General features: G+C 39.1%; 1 protein-coding gene across 4 annotated transcripts in view; it reads left to right on the top strand.

The window, feature by feature from the left end:
- LOC140237771 (signal transducer and activator of transcription 5A-like) overlaps positions 1–25,906 on the top strand; it is a 74,624-nt gene that overhangs the window by 11,081 nt on the left and 37,637 nt on the right. For all 4 annotated transcript variants that reach the window (XM_072317703.1, XM_072317705.1, XM_072317704.1 and 1 more), the window contains exons 2-4: positions 15,947–16,177; positions 19,407–19,563; positions 21,916–22,002. In XM_072317703.1, the coding sequence (XP_072173804.1) occupies positions 16,047–16,177; positions 19,407–19,563; positions 21,916–22,002 (375 nt within the window). In that variant the 5' untranslated portion in view covers positions 15,947–16,046. The remainder of the gene's footprint in view (positions 1–15,946; positions 16,178–19,406; positions 19,564–21,915; positions 22,003–25,906) is intronic.

The raw sequence follows: 25,906 nt of genomic DNA, 5'->3' as shown, positions 1-25,906 counted from the left end.
GCCCTGTGCACACTCTGTTATAGTTATACAGTAGGACGTGAAGAGTGTGTGGTGAGTGAGTGAAATGATTACACTGTGCCTCGTGGGGCATGGCTGGGTGAACTTGTGCAGGGTAGCAGTGGGCCGTTTCCTACTCTGCATTCCTCCTTCCTCACACATGTTTAATATCAGTTGTGTGTGATCACTGGCCGACCGGTGCGTGATCGTGATGTACAACGAGTGCCTAATGGATTTCTTCATCATTTCTGTTTGCAAAATGTCTTCATTAAATGAGGGAGAAGCTCACCTACAAATGATGCATTTCAATGTTTACAGTAAAGTGTTATCTGTAGGTTACTTGTGTATGTTTGTTCACATACATGTACACCATACAAATATAGGCTCTTTTGTAGGAGCTGCATACATGTAGTATTTGATGTACTGACTAATGTACTATACATATTGCTCGCTTAAACATCTATGAAAAAGAATTGTCATAAAAATTGGTTCTGTATTTTTGCTGTCTTCTACAAAAATGTTCTCACATTCTTTTATGTTTCTCTTTTTTATTTTTAGAGGGGAGATATATGAAAAGAATTTCTGATGAAAAACAAAAGGCCAAGTCTTTGTACTATTATTTTTCAGTTAATTTGGAAGGGGAGGAAATGTTGGAATAAGTGATAACATACATCATGTTTTGTCTTCTGTTCTTTTCTCTGTATGATGCGTGCAAATGCAGTTCAGTTCATATCTGTTTCCGATTATTTGCCCTTGATGACAAGGCCTGCCAAAATACATTAGAATTACCTGTTCGCAAATACGCTCATCTGTAAACTTTGACTGCCATCGAGATTCTGCGCCTGTGTGTGCACAATAGTGTATGTGGAGATTAGTGATAAAGCTGTACACGATTCGTTACGGGGATTCCCGAATTTCAATCCAAGTCGGACCAGCCTTTCCATTGCATGGTATTCCCACACTACTGGGGCTATAAGAATAAAGCTAACAAGGAACAGGTCTGCAATGAATTCAAGCGGTACATTGTAGCATAGCCTAGGGCACTTCGAAGACACAAACCCACGTGACGAAGTACTTGCTACTGTTAACAACATCCTGAGTTTCCCTAACAACTTGTTTCCAAGCTTGTGCTCTTAGTTTCTGATTGCAGGATAGCAGTGCAAAAGTGCATAATATTAATAATGAAATCCAGCAGATTACACACTTCGGTTTACTGTCAGACCTTGTATTGACTGAAAAGAAGCATTTTCATTCAGGCCATTTGCGTGGAAGATAGGAGTAGTCTTTATATGATGTCGGAAATGATGATACACCTGTATCATTATTATCATCATTATTAGGTGATACACTAACGGCGTATCACCTATTGTGTTTGCTTGAAATTCCCATTTCTTTCTGACGAATTTTGTGAACAAAATATCTCAATAATGACTGGAACAATTAACATGAAATTTTCAGTCATCAAATCTCATGACAATATCTCTGTACTATGCTAATTACCCAGGTCACCATGACGTGCACATAGGCACGCGTCAAAAATTTAAAATGCTCAAAACTACTTCCCGACCGGTTTTCTCGAAGTTTCAGACAATTTTAAGCGTTTCAAAAAATTCCGCGCATGCGCGTCCGTCCGCATGTTTTCGCGCGCACAGCGCGTAAGCAACATGAAAATGCACTTTTTTTCGACTGATTTGGATTCCTGATGCATTAAGTAACAATATCCATTGATTTCCGATCAGTTTTGACCTATAACAAAGGAATGCACTGGCATCAAAGTTAAAATTCCGCTCGAGCATCTATGTGCAAATATAGTGAAAAAACATGTCTTTGTTTATTTCGTCATAGCTCCTGAAAATGTCCAGCAACCCTATGTTTTTATTGCATATTACAAAAGCATATGACTTGTGAATAACATTTCAAGTATCAATATTTCGAGGAAAACTCGACGTCATCATATCGTCATCTGAAATAAAAAAAAGTGGAATTTATTTTTTTGAGGTACTGTCTCTGACATTCATTTGCTGGTATCTCTGTTGTTTTAGCTCAGTATTATCCCAAATTCGGATATGTTGTACTTTGAACATTTCTCTTTCAAGTCCATGTCATTGTTCTGCAATTTGATGACGTTATCATACTGGAAATTGTGATTAAAGGCAAAGACTCAAAATCAGTCAAGTTTATGTTAAGTCTGTGGGAGGTGATTCTTTTTTAAACCATGCATTAACTTAAAAACGTTCAAGCACCTTTACCTCAGCTGATTTTGCTCCATTTCCTCTGAAACTTAAGTATGTTGTAGCTGAGACAATAAGCTGCAGTAATCTTGCATTTTATTTTTTTCAAATCTCCTCATCAGGTTGACAATTTGACAGCTTAAAACTGAAGATGAGAATGGAATGTGGACGAAACGATTCCTGATTTATCTTTCACATATTGTAAGCTTACGTTCCTCATATTTTCTCGTCGGGACGTATAGCTGAGAGGTTAAAGGCGACGTCTTTGGCGCCAGAGACGTGAGGTTGCACACGTGCGGGTTCGAACCCCCACAAGAACATGAAACAAAATACTTCTATCTTTTACTTTTTTTTCTTCAATGGAGTAATTACACCTTCGTCCATGTAGAAATCACGTTCTCATGTAAACGCACCCATACGCACACACACAAACGCACACACACACACACACACACACAATATCCCTTTGTTTTGTGTTGGAGATACATTGCTTCGACTGCTGCAAAGTTTTGCAGGCTTATAGAGTTTGTCAAACTGATCATAATGACGACGAGATGAGACATAGCCCTCTTGGTTATTCAAATACAATGAAATGGTCAAAGTTCATATTTGAAAATACAAATGTTCAAGTGAAGGTGACTCTTTAAAGACTTTATTGCCATGTTTGATGTCCGTGTTGTTTTTTTTTTTTTTTTACATTTTGCAGACCTATTGGTAAATATTCTGTTACATAGCCTGTCTAATCATCTTACTTGCACACGCCGACACACGCATGAAATTTCCACTTGGTTGCATGACAGAAACAGTTTGATCTGAATTATGTAGGACTGTATAAAGAACTGGACTTCACGAATGTTTCTCAATATAACTTCAAGTCACTATTTAACATCATTTTCGTTGTCGATCACCCGTGACCGATATCTGATGACCCCCCAGCGTATCACCTAACTCGTCTTCAGTGACGACTTTCATATCTTGTCATTATTATTGTTGTTGTTATTATTATTATTATTATTATTATTATTACTGTTACTATTTATCTAAGAGAAGGAGTTCTAATTTTCTCGTAAAATAGCTAAATGCATGACATTTTTGTAGATCTTATTGCAAACTGTTCCAAATTCAGGGCTTTGATATGGTAAACTCACCCGATTCCAACTGTTTTGTTCATGTGTGTCATTCTACTCTGATTTCATTCACTAATCTGTGGTCAAAGCACCTGGCAGGTATCCTGCCATTATCTGTGCATACATGTATGTGCATTTCTGCTGTCTGTAAACCACTTAATGATGATAGCTGACACTACAAAACACTTGATTACAGAGGCAGGCCCATTGACCTGAATCCCCAAATGTCGCCTACATTTGTAGATTTAGTCCATGGTCTGTATTTAAACCACTCAACATTTCCCGTACTGTGGACTAATCCATTACAACTTCTACCAATTGAACAATATTCTGAAAGTGTTGTATGAACTTAACTATAGCTCCTTACATTTCTTCTACTGGTAGTTATGAATTTTGGAAATTCTCCCTGACATTTTATTTTACCTACCTACCTAACCTACGTACGATGTACCTATTAGTGTAATGGATGGATTTTCACCGTACTATAGAGTTTAGTGTACATTGTAGGCCTCGCATCTGTGGTTTACATCTTTAACATTGTGGGAAAAACAAATATTTTTTTGGTGCTAAATGGATTTTTCTGGGGGTACAAAAGGAGGCCTTGCCCTTCACCATTCTCTAGTCGTTAGACCTAGCTGTGTTCACGTCCATGACTACACGAAAACAACCACTCAAATTCCAAAATAATAAATGTCAGCTTCCACAGGCTCTAATGGCTATTGAATCCAGTGTAGATCTTGACTGTGTTGTTGCAATTTTCATTTCAGCGAACAACATAAAGATACATGTATGTGCTGTGCAACTCGCAGTGAGTGACATTGAAATTGTAACAAAGAAGTGTAACGTAACTTGGCATAATATTGTTCGTTCACACACTCCAAAAACAAGTCCAAAAGATAAAAGTACCACTTCATACGAGAAGGGTAATCCATGGACTAAATCTAGACGACGTCTGGGAATATGGGCCATTAGGTATACATTTGTGCTTTTCATATAAAATACTCGTTCTATTGTCTGCTGAAGCCTTTGCATCCAGAGCTTGTTAGCATCATGTGTAATCCTGAAATGATCCACATTTAGACGGTAATTCAAAACACCAGACACTCACTACATGCTACTCATGTGCACAGAAGCAAATGTACTGGAAACAGGTGCATGGTAGAATTACATGTATGATGGTGGTACCAATCCCTCCTGATTCAGAGGATAACAGTAAACATGTATGGCCTATACGGTAGTCGGCACAGCAGCACGTGGTTGACTGGTGTCTACTCACCGTATAGTGAGGGACAGGAAAGAGGCGGGGATGATGGGCGTAGAACAACCACTCATATGACGAACAATGTACTGTACAATGTAGAGGTGAACTTTGATACATTCAATCACTGCGTCCTACTTTGTGAAATGGAACCCTGTCATTATGTTTTCATGTTGTGAATGCCTGCCTTGCTCGAGGTAGAAGCAAGGTGTATTTCACTGGTGTAAAACCTCAGCTAGCAGTATCTGTAAAACCGGAAATATTTGCGCGTATTTTGCTTTTGCAAATTTTGCGAGAGCCAAAATTCGTAAGATCAAAATGCTCGCGAAAGTTCTTGTCTACACTATTAGATATGCACTGAATGCCAGTGGCAGTTCACACAGAAATTTGTGGCTCGTAAAAGGCCGTTTGCTCCAATCCGCAAAAGTTTCATGGCCTGAAAATATCTTGCTTTGCATGTACAGTATTTCTTCTCAGGCGCAGACCCCAGAAGGTTAAAGATGTGAATTACACCTGATAGTTCCTGGTGTCTAAAGATATGTTAGTGATCCTGGTCAAAGTTCCAAGTCTGTCTTTTTAAGTCGTCATCTGTGGCATGTGTCTAGTTCCAGCCATGCATTCTGTTGACTTGTCTTTGTCATACAGTCTGGAATGTCTGCATAGTTGATGATTTATGAATGTACATGTATGAGCCTGTAGTATTTATACTCTGACATTTTACAGGGTAGGTGGGCTGATGCGGAGATTTGTTGCTGAAGACACGTATTTGGCCACCCTTTCAATGCTACTACAATAGGCCCGTTCACAAACAACGAAAATTGAAATTTCAATCGCGATCCAAATTTCGATTTTTTTTTTCGACCGTTCATACACAGGGAAAAATCGCACTTCGCAGCAAGGAAAGAACGATCAGTGGCCAAACTGCGCATGCGCGAATCTTGCATGACCGAAGACTGACCCCGCAGTCCCAATAGAGTTTCGCACGCGCTACGAACGATGGGACTAAAAATACCGATTTCCGAATCTCGATCGCGCTCAAACACACGACGCTTGGCAAAATAATCGCGATTATTCTGAAAAATCGCACTAATAGTGCGAGTTGGATCGCGATAAGGATCGCGGTAATTAGTGAGATTTTTCTGTCCACACTGGAAAAAATTTCGAAATTTTGATCGTGATAAGAAAATCGATTTTTAAATCGCACTTTTTCCCTTGTGTGTGAACGGGCCTACTGTCTTGCAGATTCAGTCATCATCTTCGGTAGAGCCTACAACTGCCATTCGGTGATGCACATTGTACAATACGTTATATAGGCCTGCATGTTATGCAGTTCAAAGTCTGAGCAGACCCAGATTTAAGGTGTATCTTACAACGTATATTCTAACGGAGTGTAGAGTTTCTTTAGCTTTATTTAACTTGCCATTTGCACCCCTTTCTCCCCTACCCCCCCCCCCCCCAAAAAAAAATGGATGGTATAGTTTTGGCTGAGACTTAACTTCAGGGTTTTATCACTTTTGGTGAGATAGAAACCTCTTATGAAATATGAAAGAGCATGTAATTCCATGAGGATTTCAACGAAAATTGATTTTGGAATAGCTGAGATATCCAAAACAGAGTGATCCTAATAAAGTGTGGGACCCACATTCTATTACGATCGTTTATTTTACTTTGTTTTGGATGTTTCAGCTATTCCAAACCCGATTTTCATCAAATAAACTTTTAATTCCTCTTAAAATGGTATGCTCTGTACTATTTCATTAGTGTTTTCTTGGTATCTCGCAAAAAAGTTAAAGCCCAATTTTCATCTCCACCAATACTGTACCATCCCTTTAATATAAAGAAGGAATATGCATGCTGTTTTGTGTGATGTTTACTTTATATATTTGTCTGTTTGCCTGAAACAACAGCAAATACATGCTGTAGCCATAAAGTATGACTCATATGCCATTTATCTCATGATATTAGTGATAGATGATGTAAGTTAATCTGACCATGGACGTGCTTCGGTTTGTCCGATTGATGGGGAAATGTATTCTCCTGTTTGGAGTTGCCCCCTCAATTATTTACTTGCATACACATGTAATGCTGTGCAGTCACACTTGCTTGCACATTTGCACACTCACGTAAATGAAAGCAATCACTTACGAATTACATTAAATATGTTGGCAAACACACTGTATACATTTGTGCAGCTGCTGAGCCTTCAAAATGTGAAATGAGACACTGTGGATATCAGGGTAGTATGAAAAGATTCTCCTTGTGGGTTTTTATATCGATGTCAGACGGCCAGAAAGTGGCATGCTATCGAGAGAGCTCTATACTACTTACCCATCTTCTTTGAACTCTGCAGATTTTGCCGTATCTCATAAATTGTATTGACATGGACCCCGTTTACAGTGCGAGACTCGGCCGCGGCTCGGCCCAGCCCCGCTTCAGTGTAAACGCGCAAAAGGCCAAATGCGAGGCCAAAATTGGCCTTACATTTGGCCTCACTCTGGAGGTGGTCTCGGCCGCGGCCAAATGCGCGGCCAATTTTAGTCTGGCTTCCAAACCCTCTGCCAGTACTATTTTGCTGTTCAGGATATTAACCCCCTCAATGTCAAAAACTAGCATAGTTTAAGGTGGTTTTGTCCCGCAAAGGATTTTTCCTTAGGCAAAGGCCTTTGCCCGAACGGCGACTTTGTCGCCACGGAATTCATTTGGCAAAGGGTCTGAAAACCAGACAATACCAAATTGCATTTGTTTACAAGTAGAGCGCCACTACGACAACATATTGAAAGGTTTGAATCAAAAGCGCGGCCGAGCCCGGCAGTGTCAACGGAGAAAATTGCGGGGCCCGGTCTCGCAATTGAGGCCGCGGCTTGGCTGCGGCTCAGCCCAGCCCCGCACTGTAAACGGGGTCATGATGTCATACAGAGAAGTAGGTCCCATATATGACCTACAAGCAAACAGTTGCTTTCTCCATTGTCTTCATGACTGGTAAGGGAAGTGCATTTACCAGAGCTGTCATAGGAAATGTTATCAGGTTGTGCATTTAAAGGAATCCAAAGCCTAAATGTAGATAAGGATGAAATCAAAGCAGAAGGCATCAGAAAAATTGGACGGTCAATCCAAAAGCTGTGAATTTTTAAAGTTTTGATGCTGTCTACTGCACTTTGTCACCTCATTTTGGACAGGATTATGAAGAAAATAAAGAGAAAATTCAGCATAGTTTCAGTTTTCTTGCATAATGAAAGAGCACTTGACTTTCCTCTGTCAGAAAGCAGGAGGAATAATATTACCTGTTACATGTACATGTCAGTGGCAAGTCGATGGAATGTGTACTTTTCATTAAAAATTGCATTTTGTGGAATTCTCCCTATATTTTGTGCAAAATTATGTCATGAAGTGAAGTAGTTCCTTATCTAGTGACAATGGCACCGAATCTGTCAAAATTAATAACTTCTTAATTGATTGTCGATTTTCCTCAGACTTTCACTGATGTGTACTACTAATTTCACTGCTTTCTCTCAATCCACTTTTATATTATGGGCTTTGGTTTCCTATAAGAGTGTCGTCAGAACTGATGCATTTTGCATTTGTGCTCATGCTGTGTATGCATAGGCAGGATTAAAAAGGAAGAGTTTGCGTGCCACTTTCATTTGGTTAGGGGATAATTCTATATATGCATTTTGAATGAAACCTGAGAAACCTGCATTTGATATGCAGCAAATATTGTCTGAGAATCAAGTTAAACCACGATGAAAACTTTTCTTCTTTGACTGAAATTACCCGAGTCCAAAAAACCCTTGACAAAAAACAAAACGAAGAGGAACCCTCCCAGGAAAACAGTAAAAGGAGCATCATGTTCCGTGTGTCTGGGATGAAAGCGAAATGTTACCCTATTTGTCTCACATGTGTGATGATGATAGACATTATATATAGTGCTTAAGTAGTCAAGCAATAGCTCTTATGCCTGCTCACACTTCAGACTGCGTGAGATAACTTGCTCCTGGTAGTTGGTGGCGAGGAGGTTTTGTCAGCAGCGAATGCTAAAGATAGTTCACCTGTAGCAGAGTCTCAAATGTCAATAGTTACATTCACATGACGTTTGTAATCTTTGAAGTTCCAAACTTTATGGTTAGCCTATATAGTTTGGAAGGGTGTGTACAGTTCTGGTTGAGGTGAGGATTTAGCTTTTAACGTTTTGCAAGATATTCAGAAACCACTCTATGAGATGTCAAAGAGCATGCAATTCTAAGGGGTATCAAAAATTCATTTGATGAAAATCGGTTTTGAAATGGCTGAGATATCCAAAGACAAGGTGAAACAAAGAGATCCTATTTAAAGGCATGGCCTATCGCCTTTTATTATTATCACTTTTTGTGGATATCTCTGCCATTTGAAAACCAATTTTCATCAAATAAACATTGAATCCTTCTTAAAATTACATGCTCTTTCATATTTCATAAGAGGTTTCTCATTATCTTACTTAGGAATGTTCAAAACATGAATCCCAACCTCAACCAGTACTGTACAGTCCCTTCAAACTACAACGCACATCCACATGACACCTAATCTCAAAGACTGAATTTTTTAAGTGAGCATTTCTTTTGATAATTAACGGACCACAGCTACAATGTATGTAGCGTCGCCCAATAATGTGCAATGATACAATAGTGTATAACGGGCACTGGAGGTTGACCAGAAGCTGAAGAGGATTAACTCATTGAGGACAAGTCCCAAGTATACTCGGGCAAGCGTCTATAGAATATGTGTGTTGTAGCAAAATCAGCCCGTCCTCAATGGGTTAGTAGGGTTCATGGAGAGGTCACTCTAACTTTCGAGTTGTTTATCTCATGATGTCCACAGGATGCTGTAATACGAGTGGGGACTCCTTGCTTTCGAATAGAATGTAAAACCTTAAATGCCTTGTGTTTCTGATGATTGACTAATCCTTAAGATGTAGCTAATCATCGAAGACTGAAACTTCTTGCTAGTCTATAAGTGTAGGAATGTGTGAACGTAACTAGAATGGGGGTGGGGGAGGGGGAGATATTTCTGAACTAAGGATAAACAGTCATAGCATTCATAGAAAGAATTCACTGAATGTCATTGAATGTCATTTAAGTCTTTTTTGCTGAATATATTAGTAACTAGACCTTCGGCTGTGGCAGACAGAACTTGGTCAAAATTTAGAGTTACCAGTATTTGAGAATATTAAGGGCTGAAACTCCCCAAGGGACAGTGATTATGACATACAAAGTAATTAACCTGCCATACTTAGTTTATTTGAGTGTTTATAATCATATGTGTGTGTGTGTGTTTGTTTTATAATGCTGTGTGTAGCTAACTGAGCAGCAAAAAAAAAAAAAAAAAAAAAAAGATGCTTTCGAGTCTGAGGAGCATCTAATATGGACCACGAATTTGCATGACAATAACTATCATTATAGATAATGCAAAGTCTGCTAGCTGTTAATACTTGTCTTTGTTTAACACTGCTTACAAATTATGTGATTGTTGAGTTCTGATTGTTGAAAGTTGTCGGGATGAAATTTCACCTTCAATACTGATTTCTTTCAAAGTGTTTGACAATTGGAGAGCTGACACTCTGTCACAGATTTAGCCTCCCCATCCTAAACCTCTTGGTGTCAAGTGCTGGGTTTTGACTTAATGACACATCTGCTTTTCCGTAGTTCAGAGGTAGGCAAAGTTTCCCATAGAATATATTTTCCAGTCTTTATAAAGTATTGGCAAATCTACTGGCAGAGCTGCGATGAGAACTTTCCCGCTTCAGAGAGAACATTTTAAAGGATTCTTGCCGCATAAAAGGGAAAACCCCTTTTTTGCCGTTGTTGCTCATTTGTCAGGTGGGTTGTGTTGCTCTTCACCACTCAGGTACCAGTAACTTTGTTTCCTTTTATTTTTTGTGGTGGCATCATCTCTTTCTGACCTCTGCCACAGATTCCTAGTTCCAGGATGTGTAGCAAACGACTTTTTCGTGTGCTTGTGCCCACTCACAGAATTCCCACCAAACAGTGCAGATTTGACATGGATTTCAAATAGCAGCAGCTATTCATGTATTGATGGTATCAATATCATACATGCAAAGAGCCATGTATTGGTTGTAGAAACATGAATGGTAGCTTGCTTTGATAGAGGAATAGAGAAATTAATGAGAAAGCTTTGTGAATTTAAGGCCCTGGAAAGAACGGCAATCCTTCCAGCCCCCAACGGATTTGATGGAGCGTCTCTCCTGTCGCTATTTCTGGACCAGGTGACACCAGCCATCAGATCAGGCCGGCTGTAGTGGTTGTGATTTCCAAGAAACCTGTTTGCATTGTGTCTTCTTGTCCAATTAGTTATAGTGGCATTGACCTGGCAGTCCTCGGCTTTTAAAGGCAAGTGATTATGGAGTGATATGTAACATGATGAGACCTTACGGCAGTATGATGTGTTATGTAAGCTCTCAGTGACCAGTACAGTTACTGTATGCGTTTGCAGCTGCCACTTCTGGGGCTGATATTCTCTTGTTTTAATCATTCATTATGCCTCTGTTGGGAAGGGTCCTAGAGGCAATAGTTATGTTCAGACGGGAGCCCTTAACCTCGAAGTTAGGAAACTTCGAGGTTAGAGCTTGTAGTTAGAGACCGTGAAGACGCACTCGTAGTTAGCAAACCTCGAGGTTTGCTCGATGTTTCGAGCCACGAGAAATCTTATGGTTAGCGCTCTAACCAGGAGCCGCGGGGGTCCCCACTCGTAGTTAAGCATCGTGTGGACACAAAAAACAACGAACTCGAAGTATAAGAGTGACCTCGCCGTAAACTCCAGCCCCCACAATTTTCCTCTGCTTCCGGGTCAACCTCCCAAACGTACACCACAAATACAACGTACACTACACGTGAAAAACCTATGACGCACGACACAACATCATCTTTTCTTCCCATGTGCTTGATCTCTGAAACTGAACACGTCAAACTCGCTACTGTACTCTATATTCTTCTCCGACGCTAAAAAAAATGTTTTCGACGAATATCTTCATAAAGGCATAAAGTCATCAGTGCAGTGCTATCTCTGCAGTGTAAGCGAGTCCGACAGGGTTGGACTAAAGAATAAATAGACGCATTGTTAGCAGTGTGTGCTGAAACTTCCGGTTTTGTGGTTTTAACATCGAGTGGGACCCACTCGTAGTTACGGGAGGCAGAAGCTTAACCTCGAGGTTTCGTAACCTCGAGGTTAAGATTCGTCGTGTGGACACACGTCATAGTTAGGGGGCAAGAGCTAAACCTCGAGGTTTCCTGCCGTCTGAACGTAACTATTGTTTCTTAGGGTTATCTGGCCGACTGTCTGTCTGTCCCACAGCTTGTATAAGTTATTGTAATTAAAGGAAAATTTCTTAATCAAGTTTCTTGGCTCTTTGCCAAGGTACATGTATGCTACACTGTACATGATCTGCGATTATGGTGATAAGATTTTTTTTTAAAAATCCATCAAGGTAACAGATAAAATTTGATTTTTTTTTTAGGTGATCCGAGTATCCTCTCGGATCACCTTCTGTATCTGTACGGATTCTTTGTTCTTCTTCTTTCTTTCTGGACAAAAGTTGTGTTTCGATTAGCTCAGGAAGTGCTCTTGCTATCAATGTCAAACTTATACCATATATGTATCGTGTCCCAAAGACGACAGATCAAGTAAAATCATTGTGATCAGTCAACCGTGACGTCACTATGACGTCATTATATGAAAACACATTTTCATTCATATCTCATTAATGGAATGGAATTTTTCAATGAAATTTACGTCACATAAAGTTCAAGTCAAGCTGATTCTACACATATTCTCAAAATTCATCTATGCCCTTAAAACGTGCGCGTACGCGCGCATTGAAATATTTGTATGCTCCAATCGAGCTCAAATTTTTTTTTGCACATGTTTCAGACCATTTGGAGCATTTTTTGAAAAATTGAAAAATTTGGACGGACGCGTACGTGCGCGCGCATATACGCACGCACAGCTCATATGCAATAGAAATTTCCCGTTTTTTCACTTTGATCGAATGTCTGAAATGTCAAGGAATATTTCTACAAGTTTCAAGTCAATCCGACTCAATATGACGTCATACCGGCCCGTCAAAGTTGAAAATCCGCGCGCGCGTCAATGGCGATATACAGTGCAACTATGCCAAAAAACCGCCAATTTTAAATCCGATTTTACTCGTCAGGATGGACGGTGACCCCCCATTTTCTTTACATATTTTGAAAGTTGATGAGTTGTACATGTCATTTCATGGGGCGGCAATGCTGGCAAAATGATTAAAAGATATCAAATTTCTTAATAAAGTAAAAAAAAGTAAATTTTCAAAATGACGTCATCAAATTTCAAGTTCACTCGAGCGTATCTCACTTATCCTTTGCCAATTTTCACCCAGTTTTCAGTATGTTGTAGCTTATTAAGTGTACTTTCATATTTATATTACAAAATTTTGATTGGATGACGTTATCACCTCATAAAAATGGATTGAAAGTATCCTTGTAAAATTTGACCAGTTTACGTGTTATCTCTATGGGAGAGCAGTTTTTCTGGAAGTGAAAATTGACATGACTATCTTTTTCGAGCACTAGCTCACTTATGCTTCGGTGAATTTCTCCCAGATTTTAATATGTTGTAGCTGAGACTTTGGGCTATCGTGAGTGTGCCCTTCGTTTTTTCATACGATGTCGGGATCACGTCAAAAAACTCACTTGAAATTAAAGTTTATCTTCGATGTATTGAAATATTTCTTTCTTTTTGCAACGTTATGTGCAATAACTCAAGAAAAACATACATGTACCCTATCACCACCATATTTTGCATATGTTTAGTTCATGTCACGAACATTATTTCATAAAATAACAACTACTTGATCAGATGCCATCTTGGGTATGTAAATTAGGGTCAAAGGTCATAGATGTTTCATCCTGTATCTTGGTGAATACATGTCCTATCTTTCCCATATTTTGCACATGTAAAGACCATGTTACAGGGATCATTTCATAAAATAATCACTTTTTGCTCAGATGCCATCTTGTCTGTGCAAAGTGGGGTCAAAGGTCATATGTACTTCGCTATATGTACTTCGCTATGACGTGTTATCTCTATGGGAAGGAATTTTTTTAGATGTGAAAATTGACATGACTCTCTTTATCGAGCACTATCTTAGACCCCGTTTACAGTGCGGGGCCGGGCTCGGCCGCGTCCGAGCCCGGCCTCAATTGCGCGGCCGAGCCTCGCAATTTTGTCCGTTTACACTGCCGGGCTCGGCCGCGCTTTTGATTCAAACCTTTCAATATTTTGTCGTAGTGGCGCTCTGCTTGTAAACAAATGCAATTTGGTATTGTCTGGTTTTCAGACCCTTTGCCAAATGAATTCCGTGGCGACGAAGTCGCCGTTCGGGCAAAGACCTTTGCCGAAGGAAAGAATCCTTTGCAGGACAAAACCACCCTAAACTATACTAGTTTTCGACGTTGAGGGGGTTAATATCCTGAATAGCGAAAGATACAGGCAGAGGGTTTGGAAGCCAGACTAAAATTGGCCGCGCAATTGGCCGCGCATTTGGCCCAGTTTGCGTTTACACCAAGAAAAGGCCGGGCTCGGCCGCGGCTCGGCCGCGGCTGAGACCACCTCCAGAGCGAGGCCAAATGCGAGGCCAATTTTGGCCTCGCATTTGGCCTTTTGCGCTGAGCGGGGCTGGGCACGGCCGCGGCCGAGCCGCGGCCAAGCCTCGCACTGTAAATGGGGTTATACTTATGCTTCGGTGAATTTCTCTCAGATTTTAATATGTTGTAGCTGAGACTTTGCACTATCAGGACTCGAATCATTGATTAAAAAAAAATTGGATCACCTTAATTTGCCAGTGATGACAAATTACAATCTCTAGTTTTTTTTTAAACTGCAATTCCACATGAGTGTCCAGTGGGAAGGGGTAGCAATGAATAGAATATGATTTTCATGCAATGATAGTTGGGAATGGCCAGAGGTCAAGGGTCCCTGTACTTTTACAAAACATTGTTATTTCCAGCCATTACTTTAGCTAGGAATGTCTAGCAATGATTTATTTGTTGCAGAGGACAGAAATGAATTGACAATCAAATGCATGAACACCATAGGTCAGTGGTTGAGGTCAAAGGTCACTGTACTTCGGTGAAATGTGTAATTCTGCTGCTATAATTTTAGGAAGGAATGCCCAGTGAATATTAACTGGTTAAAAATGTTTGGAAGGAATAAAATTGCTCAAAATTATGAGTTAAAAAGGTCAAGGTCTAGATAGCCAAAATATAGCTTAAAAATTTCACTCTACACAGGAGGTGTAAGTCCAACAATTGTGCCGTTTGGTGTAATGGATAGAAATAAACATGATAAAAGTTTCTTTGGGCAGAGAGGATCAAATGTTAACCCCTGGTCAGTGTTCAAGATTAAGGAACTTCATCAATGTTATATACCTGAAGAGCCATAAACTCATGACACATACACGTAGGCTGCGCTTATCTAACTTGAGAGAGAGAATCATGTTTCAAAATGCGTTTGGTTTGGTGTTTGTGAACGTGGTTTGAAATGCAAGTCTTGGGGTGCAGTGTTTATCTAACCATCATGCAATCACGGTTCAAGTACTGTTCCTGGGTAGCTGCTTTGCACCTTTCAACCCAGGAAGTAAAGGTCAACTGCATATCACTGAACATGCCTCATCATTCACACACAAATATTGGGTAGAAAACACAACTAGAAACAGCTGGGAGTTGACGTTGAGATACAAGCACGTTTCAAAACGGCATTGTGTTTATCTACTCGCAGAAAGGCGATCGTGGTCTCAAACGCATTTCAAAACGCCCTTTGAATGGCGTTTCAAAGCGGCATTTCTAAATGCGTTTGAAAACACGGTTGCGTTTATCTAACCCCCGAAAATGCCTGAATAGGACCATGATTCTGCCTCTGAAAATTTTTAGATAAAATAAATGCACCCATAGTGGTTGCATGAGAAGTGGAGGTATCCCAGTCAACTGTACATGTGTATGCACCAGTTAATTGCTTCAGTTCATTTATGATGAGATGTACTCTGAAAATTTTTAGATAAAATAAATGTACCTATAGTGGTTGCATGAGAATGGAGGTATCCCAGTCAACTGTACATGTGTATGCACCAGTTAATTGCTTCAGTTCATTTATGATGAGATGTACTCATGTTCCACTTGATTCTACTTGCTTGTTGCAAGACAACTAATCTCCTTACACTTGAAAAAAAAAATGTTAGCTAAACAGTGTACAGTGTGTAAGTACAGATGGATTCACCATGTTATTCACATATTTGTCCCCATGTGCAGGTGTGTGACACTAATTTGGCCAAAGGCATTCTCCCAACTTTGAATTTGGGCTTGTTGTGGTGCAGTGGACCAACGACCAGTGTCTGCAATCGCCGCCACCATGTCGCTTATCAACAAGCTCCAGCAGCTCCAGGGCAAGGATCTGGAAAAGCTGCAGGTCCTTTACCAAGGCCTCCAGTTTCCGATCGAGGTCAGGTACTACTGTGCCCACTGGATTGAGGAACAGAATTGGTAAGTCCCTTATCTTATTGATGAGACACCACCATGGGACACGGGGCAGGATGTGAAAGACTTTGCCAGCTGGGTTTGTGCCTCATCTCAATTCTCATATCACATGTGTGAGGTACATGTGTGCTTATACCCCATTTATACATGGCATTTATGATTTAATGCACTCCAGGAGCGCTCCTGAACATCTCTGTACTCTGTATTAATAGACAATCGTGCCCTGGAGTGCCCTTAAAAGACAAGTCCACCTTCATTTACATTAGGATTGAGAGAATGCAGCAATATTAGTAGAACATATCAGTGAAAGTTTGAGGAAAATTGGACAATCCATTCAAAAGTTATGAATACTAAGTATCTGCGAAGTCACTGCTGGATGAGAAGACTACTACAGTGTATGACGTCACATGCGTACAACAATATAAGGAAAATATAAAGAGAATTTCACAAAATTTCATCTTTTGAAAAAAGTACACATTCCCTTGACTCGTTACGGCGTGGCGAGTAGTGATTCTCTGTGTGAACAAGCTCAGAGGGGCATAAAGTCAAAGTGCTTCAGGAATGCTCCTGTACCAAACTTTGTGTATAAATGGGGAATAAGATGGGATAATTTTATCACATATTCCATCTTTCCTTTTTGCTTTCTAAAATCTGAATGTAGACATGATGGCTCTTCTGATTTAATTCCAGTAAGTGTATAAAGGAAAGCTATGTTTGGCATGCAAGAACTCTTTCCGTTTGCTTTATTTATGTTAAGTCGTCGTCGTGTCTAGACGTGGCATTGAATTCCTTCAATAATCTCTTGTAAATTACAATGCCGTGAGTTCAAACAAGTGTCAATATTTTAAAATAATGCAGAGTATAATTAGGATTGCGTAGTACATGTATCAAAGATAAATTGTGTGCATGTTTAATAGTATGATGATTTGATGGAAAATCATTCGGAGTTTTTGCGCAAAGGGTATCTATTTTTATCCTTGGTTTCTCAAAAGGTATGTGGGATAATGTTAAAATCCAAAGGAAAAGGAAGGAAGAACAAAGAGCCTTGTGTGTCTGTATCTGAACTTTGGACATCCGTGTGACATAACTGTAAAGGTAGTGTTCTTAGAATTTGTGACCTAAAAAAAAAGAAAAAAGTTTGCAACGTAGAATCGAGTCTCTTGTGTTTAGGCTTCTGTGGGAAAGTGTTCCAGAGGCAGTCAATGTTTTTCCCAATGGATTTAAGGGGCTCAGGTAAGTCATGTAAGGTGTAAATGCGGCTGTAAGATTTTCGGTAGATAAAATCCTGCAGTGTCGAAGGGTAAATGTACTACCTGGTAAGATATATTACACTTAAAAAAACAAACAGTCAAACAAATTTATTGAAAAAAAAAATTGAACATTCACTATTCATTGCATAAATTTCTAACCTTGCCGTGATAACATTTCAGGGAGAAGGGGTGTAGTTGCTGAATGATCAACCAAAAAACATGATTTAAAAAAAAAATGGTTATAATATTTATACTCAGTAGGAGAGTAAATGATGCTGACCCCTCATTGTATGCCCCAGGTAACTAGCAATAGTCAGCAAATGGTATCAACCAGGCACTTTGTGTCATATGCTTGAATGAATGAATGAAAAAGTGGGAGAGTTTTACGCCTGTGATATCATCACCTAAATCTAAATTGTGTATGTTGACAATATCAAGTTTTTTATGCCCGTACAGATGGACAGAAATATCCCAAAAAGTCTGTAAAGTGGGAATTTTTGTGGTGTTCAAATTTTCGTGCATTTTGCGCAACCAGAAACTAGCGCGAAAATAAAAGCACAAGAATATTTTTGCATGCCATGTTGTAGTAGTTGATTCCACGTAATAGACCGGTTCTGTAGTGTATTAAGATTTTATGCATGCTTTGTTCACAAAAGTCGCCCAAACAACCGCAAGGCTTGCCGTACCTAGTAACAGGGAACTTAATAGAAGGGAGCAGGTGAATGAAATGCTTTGTTACTACAATGTAGGCTGTTGGAAAAGAAACATCCCCAGATTGTAATGAATTACAGAAATGGTCCCATGAAAGATACATGGAACTCATCTTACCCAGCAGAGCACGAAAATTTACCTACTCATGTGAAGAGGTCCACCTCTGCAGTAATTGCTGATCGTGATTGTTTGTCAGTCAAACAGCTTATGCCTAAAACCTACTAAAATGATAACCCTTGCCCTTTTGTTTACGTGCTGAGGTTGTGATATATTTTTTGAATGATGGGATAGAAAATCTTGATAGTATTTGCTTCTTGAGATTTACCTGGATTGTGATGCAAATCTCGAGATGTACATGTAGATCCCACTAATTCCTGTCAGTGTGAATGCCTTTAACCCATTGAAGACTAGTAGTCCCAAGTATACTCGAGTATGTGTCTATGGGAAACTTGTGTTAGGTAAGATCAGCTCAAAATTAGATTTTTTTGTAATTTCTCACTAAGACCAGCTTGTCAGCCATTTGTTCAATATGGTTAAGGTTTCAGTTACAAATTATGTATTCATCACGAGTTCTGTTTAGCGCCACAAAGGCCTAAGCTAAACTGCCACCAAATAGTGGCAGGTCATTAAAATGGTCACTTTCCCATGTGTTACTCTAAGTTATACTCTCTTGCTTATTGTCAGCTTGAAACTAAGGGAATTTCTGTTGAATTTCGCCCATTTCGAAGTCCACATTAATTCATTGATTTGTCTGTTATGATTCATGAGCTGTTTACTTCACCTGCTTTTTGGAATTTGTTTGTCATAGAGTTGATGCTTGTTTTAGCTAACCCAGTGGCATAATGCAGATAATCTTTGACGTCACGGGGAAAAACCTGTTTGAGGGAGCATACTGTAAAACACAATATATTCGCGGCATGAAAATTTTGCGAATTGGAGCTGACGGGCTTTCTCGCAGCATAAAATTTTCGCGAATTGCCAATGGCATCCAATGCATATATTGTGTAGGCAAGAACTTTTGTGTGCATTTTAATTCCGCGAATTTTGGCGCTCGCAAAATTCGCGAAATTAAAATGCACGCGAACATTCCTCGTTTTACAGTATGCAAATTTTAAAGGCAGTACGTGCAAGTCTTTGTTTGGCAGCCCTTTGCAAGAGCAAAGTAAAGACTTTGAGAGAGAATTGCAGATACCTGAATAATTTGGTCTTTGTCTTCTTATTGGTCATTGTCTTCTTAGTATGAAGCTTGTTCAAATTACTCTCCCTCCAATCAGGAGTGCCATCGACATAGACAATCCAATATGTGAGCCTGCAGCCAGCGAACTTCTGCACGAGATGATCCAGCGGGTGCAGTCCAAGATCGAGGAATTGTCCGATGAAGAAATGTTTCTTATCAGACTCAAGCTCAATAACTTTACACAGGAGCTCAGTGTAAGTCATCCTACCTTCATTATTGATTTGTGTCTCTGAACTTTTTTTTTTCCAAATTTTTGTTTGTGTATTTTTCCATGTTTTTAATTTTTTCTCGGTTCTACGTATCTCTTGTTTGTTTTTGTCTGGGTGCATTGCTTGGATATGCGAGTTTTAGTATACAATGTATGACTCATAAAATTCAAATTGGGATCAAGGTAAAAAGATAATGGTGCAGCTGTTTCATTTCCTCGAAATAGGTGACAAACGCCGGTGACGTTTTCAATTTCCAGGTATTACCTCAGTTTCTTTTTCATTCTCGGTGAATTGTTGGGCAAAATGATGAGCTCTTTGGCAGGCTTTGACTGATCCTGCTCGAAGCTTTTGAAATGTTTTGTGACAGGTCTTGCAACCAGCAAAGGAAGTGAGATACACACAGAAAAAAAAAGAAGAAGAAGAAGAAGAAGAGAGTTAAACAAATCAGGTTCAGAAGTTGGCCACTGAAAGTTTTGAATGAAAGGTGAATAGACCTCTAAGAGAAATCAGAATAACAGATCGGGGGAAGCTTCAGAAGAACCAGGCAGTGTTGAGTATTTTTGATGTGATTGAATGACAGTCAGTCATGTTAACATGATACTCTGTTGGGATGTTTTGGTTAGTCAATCATAACCTTTTCTCCAGTTTTGTGCAAACATAAGTATTCAATCTTCTTTTCTTGTTGAAATTATGTAATAACATCTTGATTGGAATTGAGAATAGCCATTAAAGAAAGTGTGTCATGTTATAGAATGTTTCAGAAATGACCTTTGCAATTCCTTGAAATTTGTCCACTATGCTGAACTTCCAGTACCACTTTCCACTGTGTATACATAAAATGATTATCACTTTTAGGGAGTGTATTCTCCCTAAATGAGATAAACAGAAATGTTTGTTGTTGGGGTTTTTTTTTCTGCTCATCCTAAGCAATAATTTTTTGGCTATAATGATTTAGTCATTCATTAGTGATTAATCTAGACACACAGATTGCATTGTGTCTTGGTTGGCATGGTTACTAACAGAATTTCATGATACATGTTTTGTTACCTTAAAGGGCCTGTCTATCATTCCACCATGTGAATGGAATGAAGTCACTTGAGTATGTTAGGTCTTTCTGTTTGTCATGTTTTGTTCCCTTGCTAGCTGTGCAAAGACTTTATGTCTTGTAGGGTTTCTTACTAATAGTAATGGTCGGTACACATGTTATCAGTAGGTCATTGGTGTATGTTCATTGGGCAGTGTGTATGAGATTGTGATGCTTGACAGGTGAAGTTTAGAAATTGTGTAAGACAAAGCAAACTGTGTCTCATTTGTTCTTTACAAAGGACAAATGTCTATCAACTTCATCTGTATCCTCCTTCTGTTCTTTTTTACTCTTCTTTCTCACAATTTTATTGACGTAGACAATGTATATTTCTTAACTTGATCCAGATACAAGATGGATGCAAGTGTAACAATCTTAGATGCAATTGTGTAACTCAGACACAAGTGTAACTCTATCTTTATATTCCCAATCATTTTGGTCCGCATTTGTAGACATAATACTGTTGAAGACAAGGTTTGCTGAAAAGCTGACACACTGATGCTTTATATTGCCAAATTCCTGTGCTCCACACATTTATGTGTCAAATTCTTTGCTTTTCTGACCACAAAATATCAGTATATTATCACTGATGGTTTTGTGCATGCATATTGAAACTGTTCTGATCATATTATCATTCTGTACATTTAATGTCAATGCTATAAACTAAAGACAAGAAGTAAATATCAGGCTTCAGCCAAATGTAGCTCTTACTCTTAAAGCATTTCACCATCATGTTGCAATTTCCATGAAACCTCCTGAAAATTTTTTTATTTTTACTGGGCAGTTCTGTGATTAGAGTTAAAAGTTCATTAGCTCAAGCATCCTTCTGTAAATGTCAGGAATTCTGTAGTATGTTTGTGGTTATTATTGATTTTATTATCAGTACCATGATTGTTATTGTTATCATCTCAGCTCAAGGCATTAACTTTGTTTAGTGGTTTCTGTTACCTAATTCTTGAATGATTTGTGTGAATACCTCTGTACCAGTATGTGATGAAACTAATTTGACCATGTCGTCAAATGGGAATTTTAGGCTTTGAGCCGTATTTGATACCCATGAACATTCATGCCATATTGTCAGCTGTGAGTTTTTGAAATCACTTGATATGAAAATGCCAGCTATATTTTCTGCTTGGTGTAAATTCTGAACTATGCCCTCCCCTTCTCTGTAGGTAACTCGAATCTTTACTTCATTTACTTCATTCATTATTATTATTATTATTGTTATTATTGTTTCCATTTTCCAATCACAGAGACGTTTTGGCAACAATCCTTTCGGGTTTGTGCGACTTGTTTGCCACTGCTTGGAGAGTGAGGAAAGACTAGTGCAGGATTCCATGGTAAGTTTTATTTGGACCGTGCTCTGAGTGAAGTGATTTTCATGCTTGTGATATTACGTGGTTTGTCAAATGGCAAAGAGAAGATCAAGTTTATTATGTTCACAGAGTGTATGAATGGGAGCATCCAGTAGCCATTGCTCTTGTTTAACTACAGTGTAAGAAGACCTCTTCTTGGAAATACATCTATACAGCAGAAGCAAGTACACTGTACTTGATGAATAAAAAAGTAGGTTTCTCTGTCATTTGTGTGGAATACAGTGTATACCTGGCAAGAGGACAATGATGAATTATAGCTGCGAGTTCATACAGTACATATGGCAACAAAAATGGGGGTTAGTCCAGTGATTGTTTGTGTATGCAAACTGTGAACAACGTGATATCAGATGCTCCCTTCTTTTTGTGTGTGTGTGTGTGTAGGATGCATCATGACCTCTATAAGAGAAGGCAGCATGCAGACTTTTGTATGCAATGTAGAACACTTTAAAACAAAATACCGGTAGGCTGAGACTAACAGATACGTGCAGGCAACCCGTTGAACACTCTACTGAATTCCTTTCGATAAAATGGAAAGAGCAGTTTTAGGCTTCAAAAATTTTGGATGATTCTTTTAATTGCTATGACCTTTTATATATCTTGTGTGTAGATATCATAGGCCTGTTGTACAATGGAACTGTTGAAGCTGTCTCTCAAATCTCACAGTAGTTAAAGTGGGAAGGAGGGCAGAGTAGGGGGAAAGATGGATTTATGATACCTGCAAAGGTTTTATCGTTATATTCTAGCATGCATGTTACACAGGGTGTGCCATAGCCTTGACATGTAGAGTGCTTGCTACGTACTGTCAAACAGGGATTTTCTTTTTTTGGTTTGGCGTAATTTAATTTTCCGCATTTGGGCGGGTGCGATAAATTTTTTGCATGTTCTATTATTTTGTGGAAAGTCACAACAATTGAGCGAGAACTTCAAACAGCTCACCATTGAAGGTTACGGGTCCCCATTACGACAAACAAATTTGTTTGTGCTTGAGGACTAGCAAACATAAAGAAATCGAGAACTTGCGCAACAGTTACCCCTTGATATGTACCTCCCCTGAGATCAAAGATATGAGATGATATTACATACATGTATTATGTTTTAAGTAAAGATGGTCCATTTTTTTAAGGATCCTTGGAAACAAGTGTCTCACTCGCACTACCATTCATACACTACGCACATTTCAGCTGCCAATATTTTGATCATAATACTAGTACATTATAGTCAAATATACGCATGTGCGCAGTACTAGACACATACAATGTAGGCCAATCACATACTCTTAATACAAAAAGCCCATGGCAAGCAAAAAATTGTGCACTCTTATTTTTCCACTGTCTTTATGTTGCGTGAGATGCACAAAATTTCCACTCTGCAAAAATTTCAAATTTTACAGTACTACAATCTATGCGTATGTTTATGGGTGTAGTCTTCCTTTAATACTTCCAAGTAATGCAAGAGATCATCTGATCATGTTCATGGTCACAAATGGGGTGTGGTTTACAACCAGTTAAATTACAATTATCGATTTGTGTCAGTTAATTGCCCCCCCCTGCTCTGCCCTTTTTCCACGGGAGGAAACTGTTTGGGGATCTTAAATGTCAGTCAGTTTGATAACCCTGTTCATACTGCACATGACTTTTGCCTGCTTGTAAAGGGAGATAACTTTTTGTACTGCTGTTCTCGACCACCTGGGTTAAAGGGATGTTTCAGTTTTGGTTGGGATGGGGCTTCAGGTTTCCAGCGGTTTTCGATGATGATTTTTATGCCTCCGCCACGAAGTGTCACCAGTGGCATTATGTTTTCGGGTTGTCCGTCCTTCCGTCCTTCCGTCCGTCCATCCTGGAAAGTTTCTTGCCCAAAGGTCAAAGGTCAAGTGAAAGTGCTAAATTTCACTTTTTTTTTTCCATATCTCGGAAGTGACTCAAGGTATCATCATGAAACTTTTTTTATTTATGCATCTTCTACCTGACAGTGATTCTCTCAGGAATTTTAGGGTCATAGGGTCAAAGGTCTGAGGTCAAAGACCCAGTTAGAATGCAAACATTTCACTATTTGATACTGAAATTACACTTTTTCTCCATACCTTGAAAGTTACTTAATGTATAGACTTATAAAAGGGTCAAAGTCAAGTATAAGATCCTCAAATCCCAAAATACCTACGCTCATAGGCAGTACCCTACATAGCCATCCATCTACACATGTAATTAAACCTAGTTCAAGGAAAGTGCACATTCATCACATTTGTGACAAACCTATAATTTTAAGATTTTTCCAATTATGTGAAACTGTCGTCACACATTGTCAAGATGTTGTACTATAGACTGACATTAGGTGAACCAGGCGTTATGGCAGAGGCATACCAGTTGACATAGCGACATTTCTAGTTTGAGATAATGAGAAACCTCTTACGACTAATGAAAGAGCATGCATACAATTCTAAAAGGATTTTTCACAGTTTATTTGATGGAAATTGGTTTTGAAATGGCTGATAATCCAAAGTAAAGAGATCCCATTAAAAGGTACATGTAGGACCCACCTTTTATTGGGATGACTTTGTTTTAATTTGATTTTGGATGCTCTAGCCATTTTAAAATCAAAATCCTCTTCGAATTGTATGCTCTTTAACATTTCATAAAGTGGTTTTTAAGTATCTTGCAAAAATGTAATTGAAGCTGAATCCTCACCTCAACCAATACTATACCCAACCATCCCTTAAATGAGAAACAGTGCACCCATCCGGGGTCAATCAATGTGAAGACTCGAACGCAAACCCATTGTCGAAGGCTTTGGTCACTGAATTTAGACCAAGCTACTTTTGAGATACCTTTATGTTCGCTGGGGGCTGAAGCAGACCCGAGTCACCTCTTAGTAGGGTGGGCTAATTTCAGCTCTGGCTAAATGTTTTTCGACTGTTGATTCTGCGAGTTATCTCTTCAGGTTTGGATCTAAAGCAGGATTTAAACTCGCAGTATAAACGGAGTATCACATGAGAGATCTGGTGCTGTATACTCTTACTGTGCATGCTACAATACCAGTATCTCTTATATTTTGTAAATTGAAGCCATAGGGGAAGGGGGGGGGGGGGGGATGCATTTGGATATAATTGTTAAGCATGTCAACAAAGGGAAAATCTGTGAGCAGCTACATGTAGAATGACATTGTACCATACTCTGTATATACCGCAGACAGTAGCGTTAGGTTAAAACATTTGTGAATCATTTGTTAGCTCCGTGAATGTTTGATCATAGATATCTTGATAGTTACAACATAAGTTTCAGAAGCTTTTTGTGTTGGATTGTATGCCTATTTACATCCATATGAATGTCATAATACAGCTCAGTCAGGAGAGTTAAACAGTGCTTTCAATAGAGCCATTGCCGTGGTAAAAGATTGTCCTCAGCAAGTACATTACGCTAATTATTCACCCAATTACACAGTACGTCAGAGCTGTTGATGTTAAACAGTCAGTCTCTCTTTAAGCCATGGATAGTTGTATGGCTGAATGCCAATCTGTAGCACTGCATGTGAAGAGTTTGAGATAGAGACGGAAAGAGAGAGAGAGAGAGAGGACATGCATGATCCAATGTGTCTCGCTACCACATCATTGATTAGCTGTGGCATGGTTGCTAGTGAACCAGAGATACGTTTGCATACTTGTGAATACATTGATCTGAAAAGTGTCAATGTCTGTACTAAGTGTCAAATGACAAATCAAACTCAGAAAAGCTTTCCTGCACATTAGGTATCATTTATTTCATTATTTTTTTTAATTTTTTTAATACAAACACATTGAAGTGTACAGTGTGTTGCATGTGATTATTTTTCTTAGAGGAGCAAGCTCTCATTTCTGCTCAAGGTATTATTGAGGGCA

This window comes from Diadema setosum, chromosome 14, assembly GCF_964275005.1.
Source record: "Diadema setosum chromosome 14, eeDiaSeto1, whole genome shotgun sequence".
NCBI lineage: Eukaryota > Metazoa > Echinodermata > Echinoidea > Diadematoida > Diadematidae > Diadema > Diadema setosum.
Note: the sequence above shows the minus strand (reverse complement) of the source record. Positions and strands in the feature narration are given on the sequence as shown.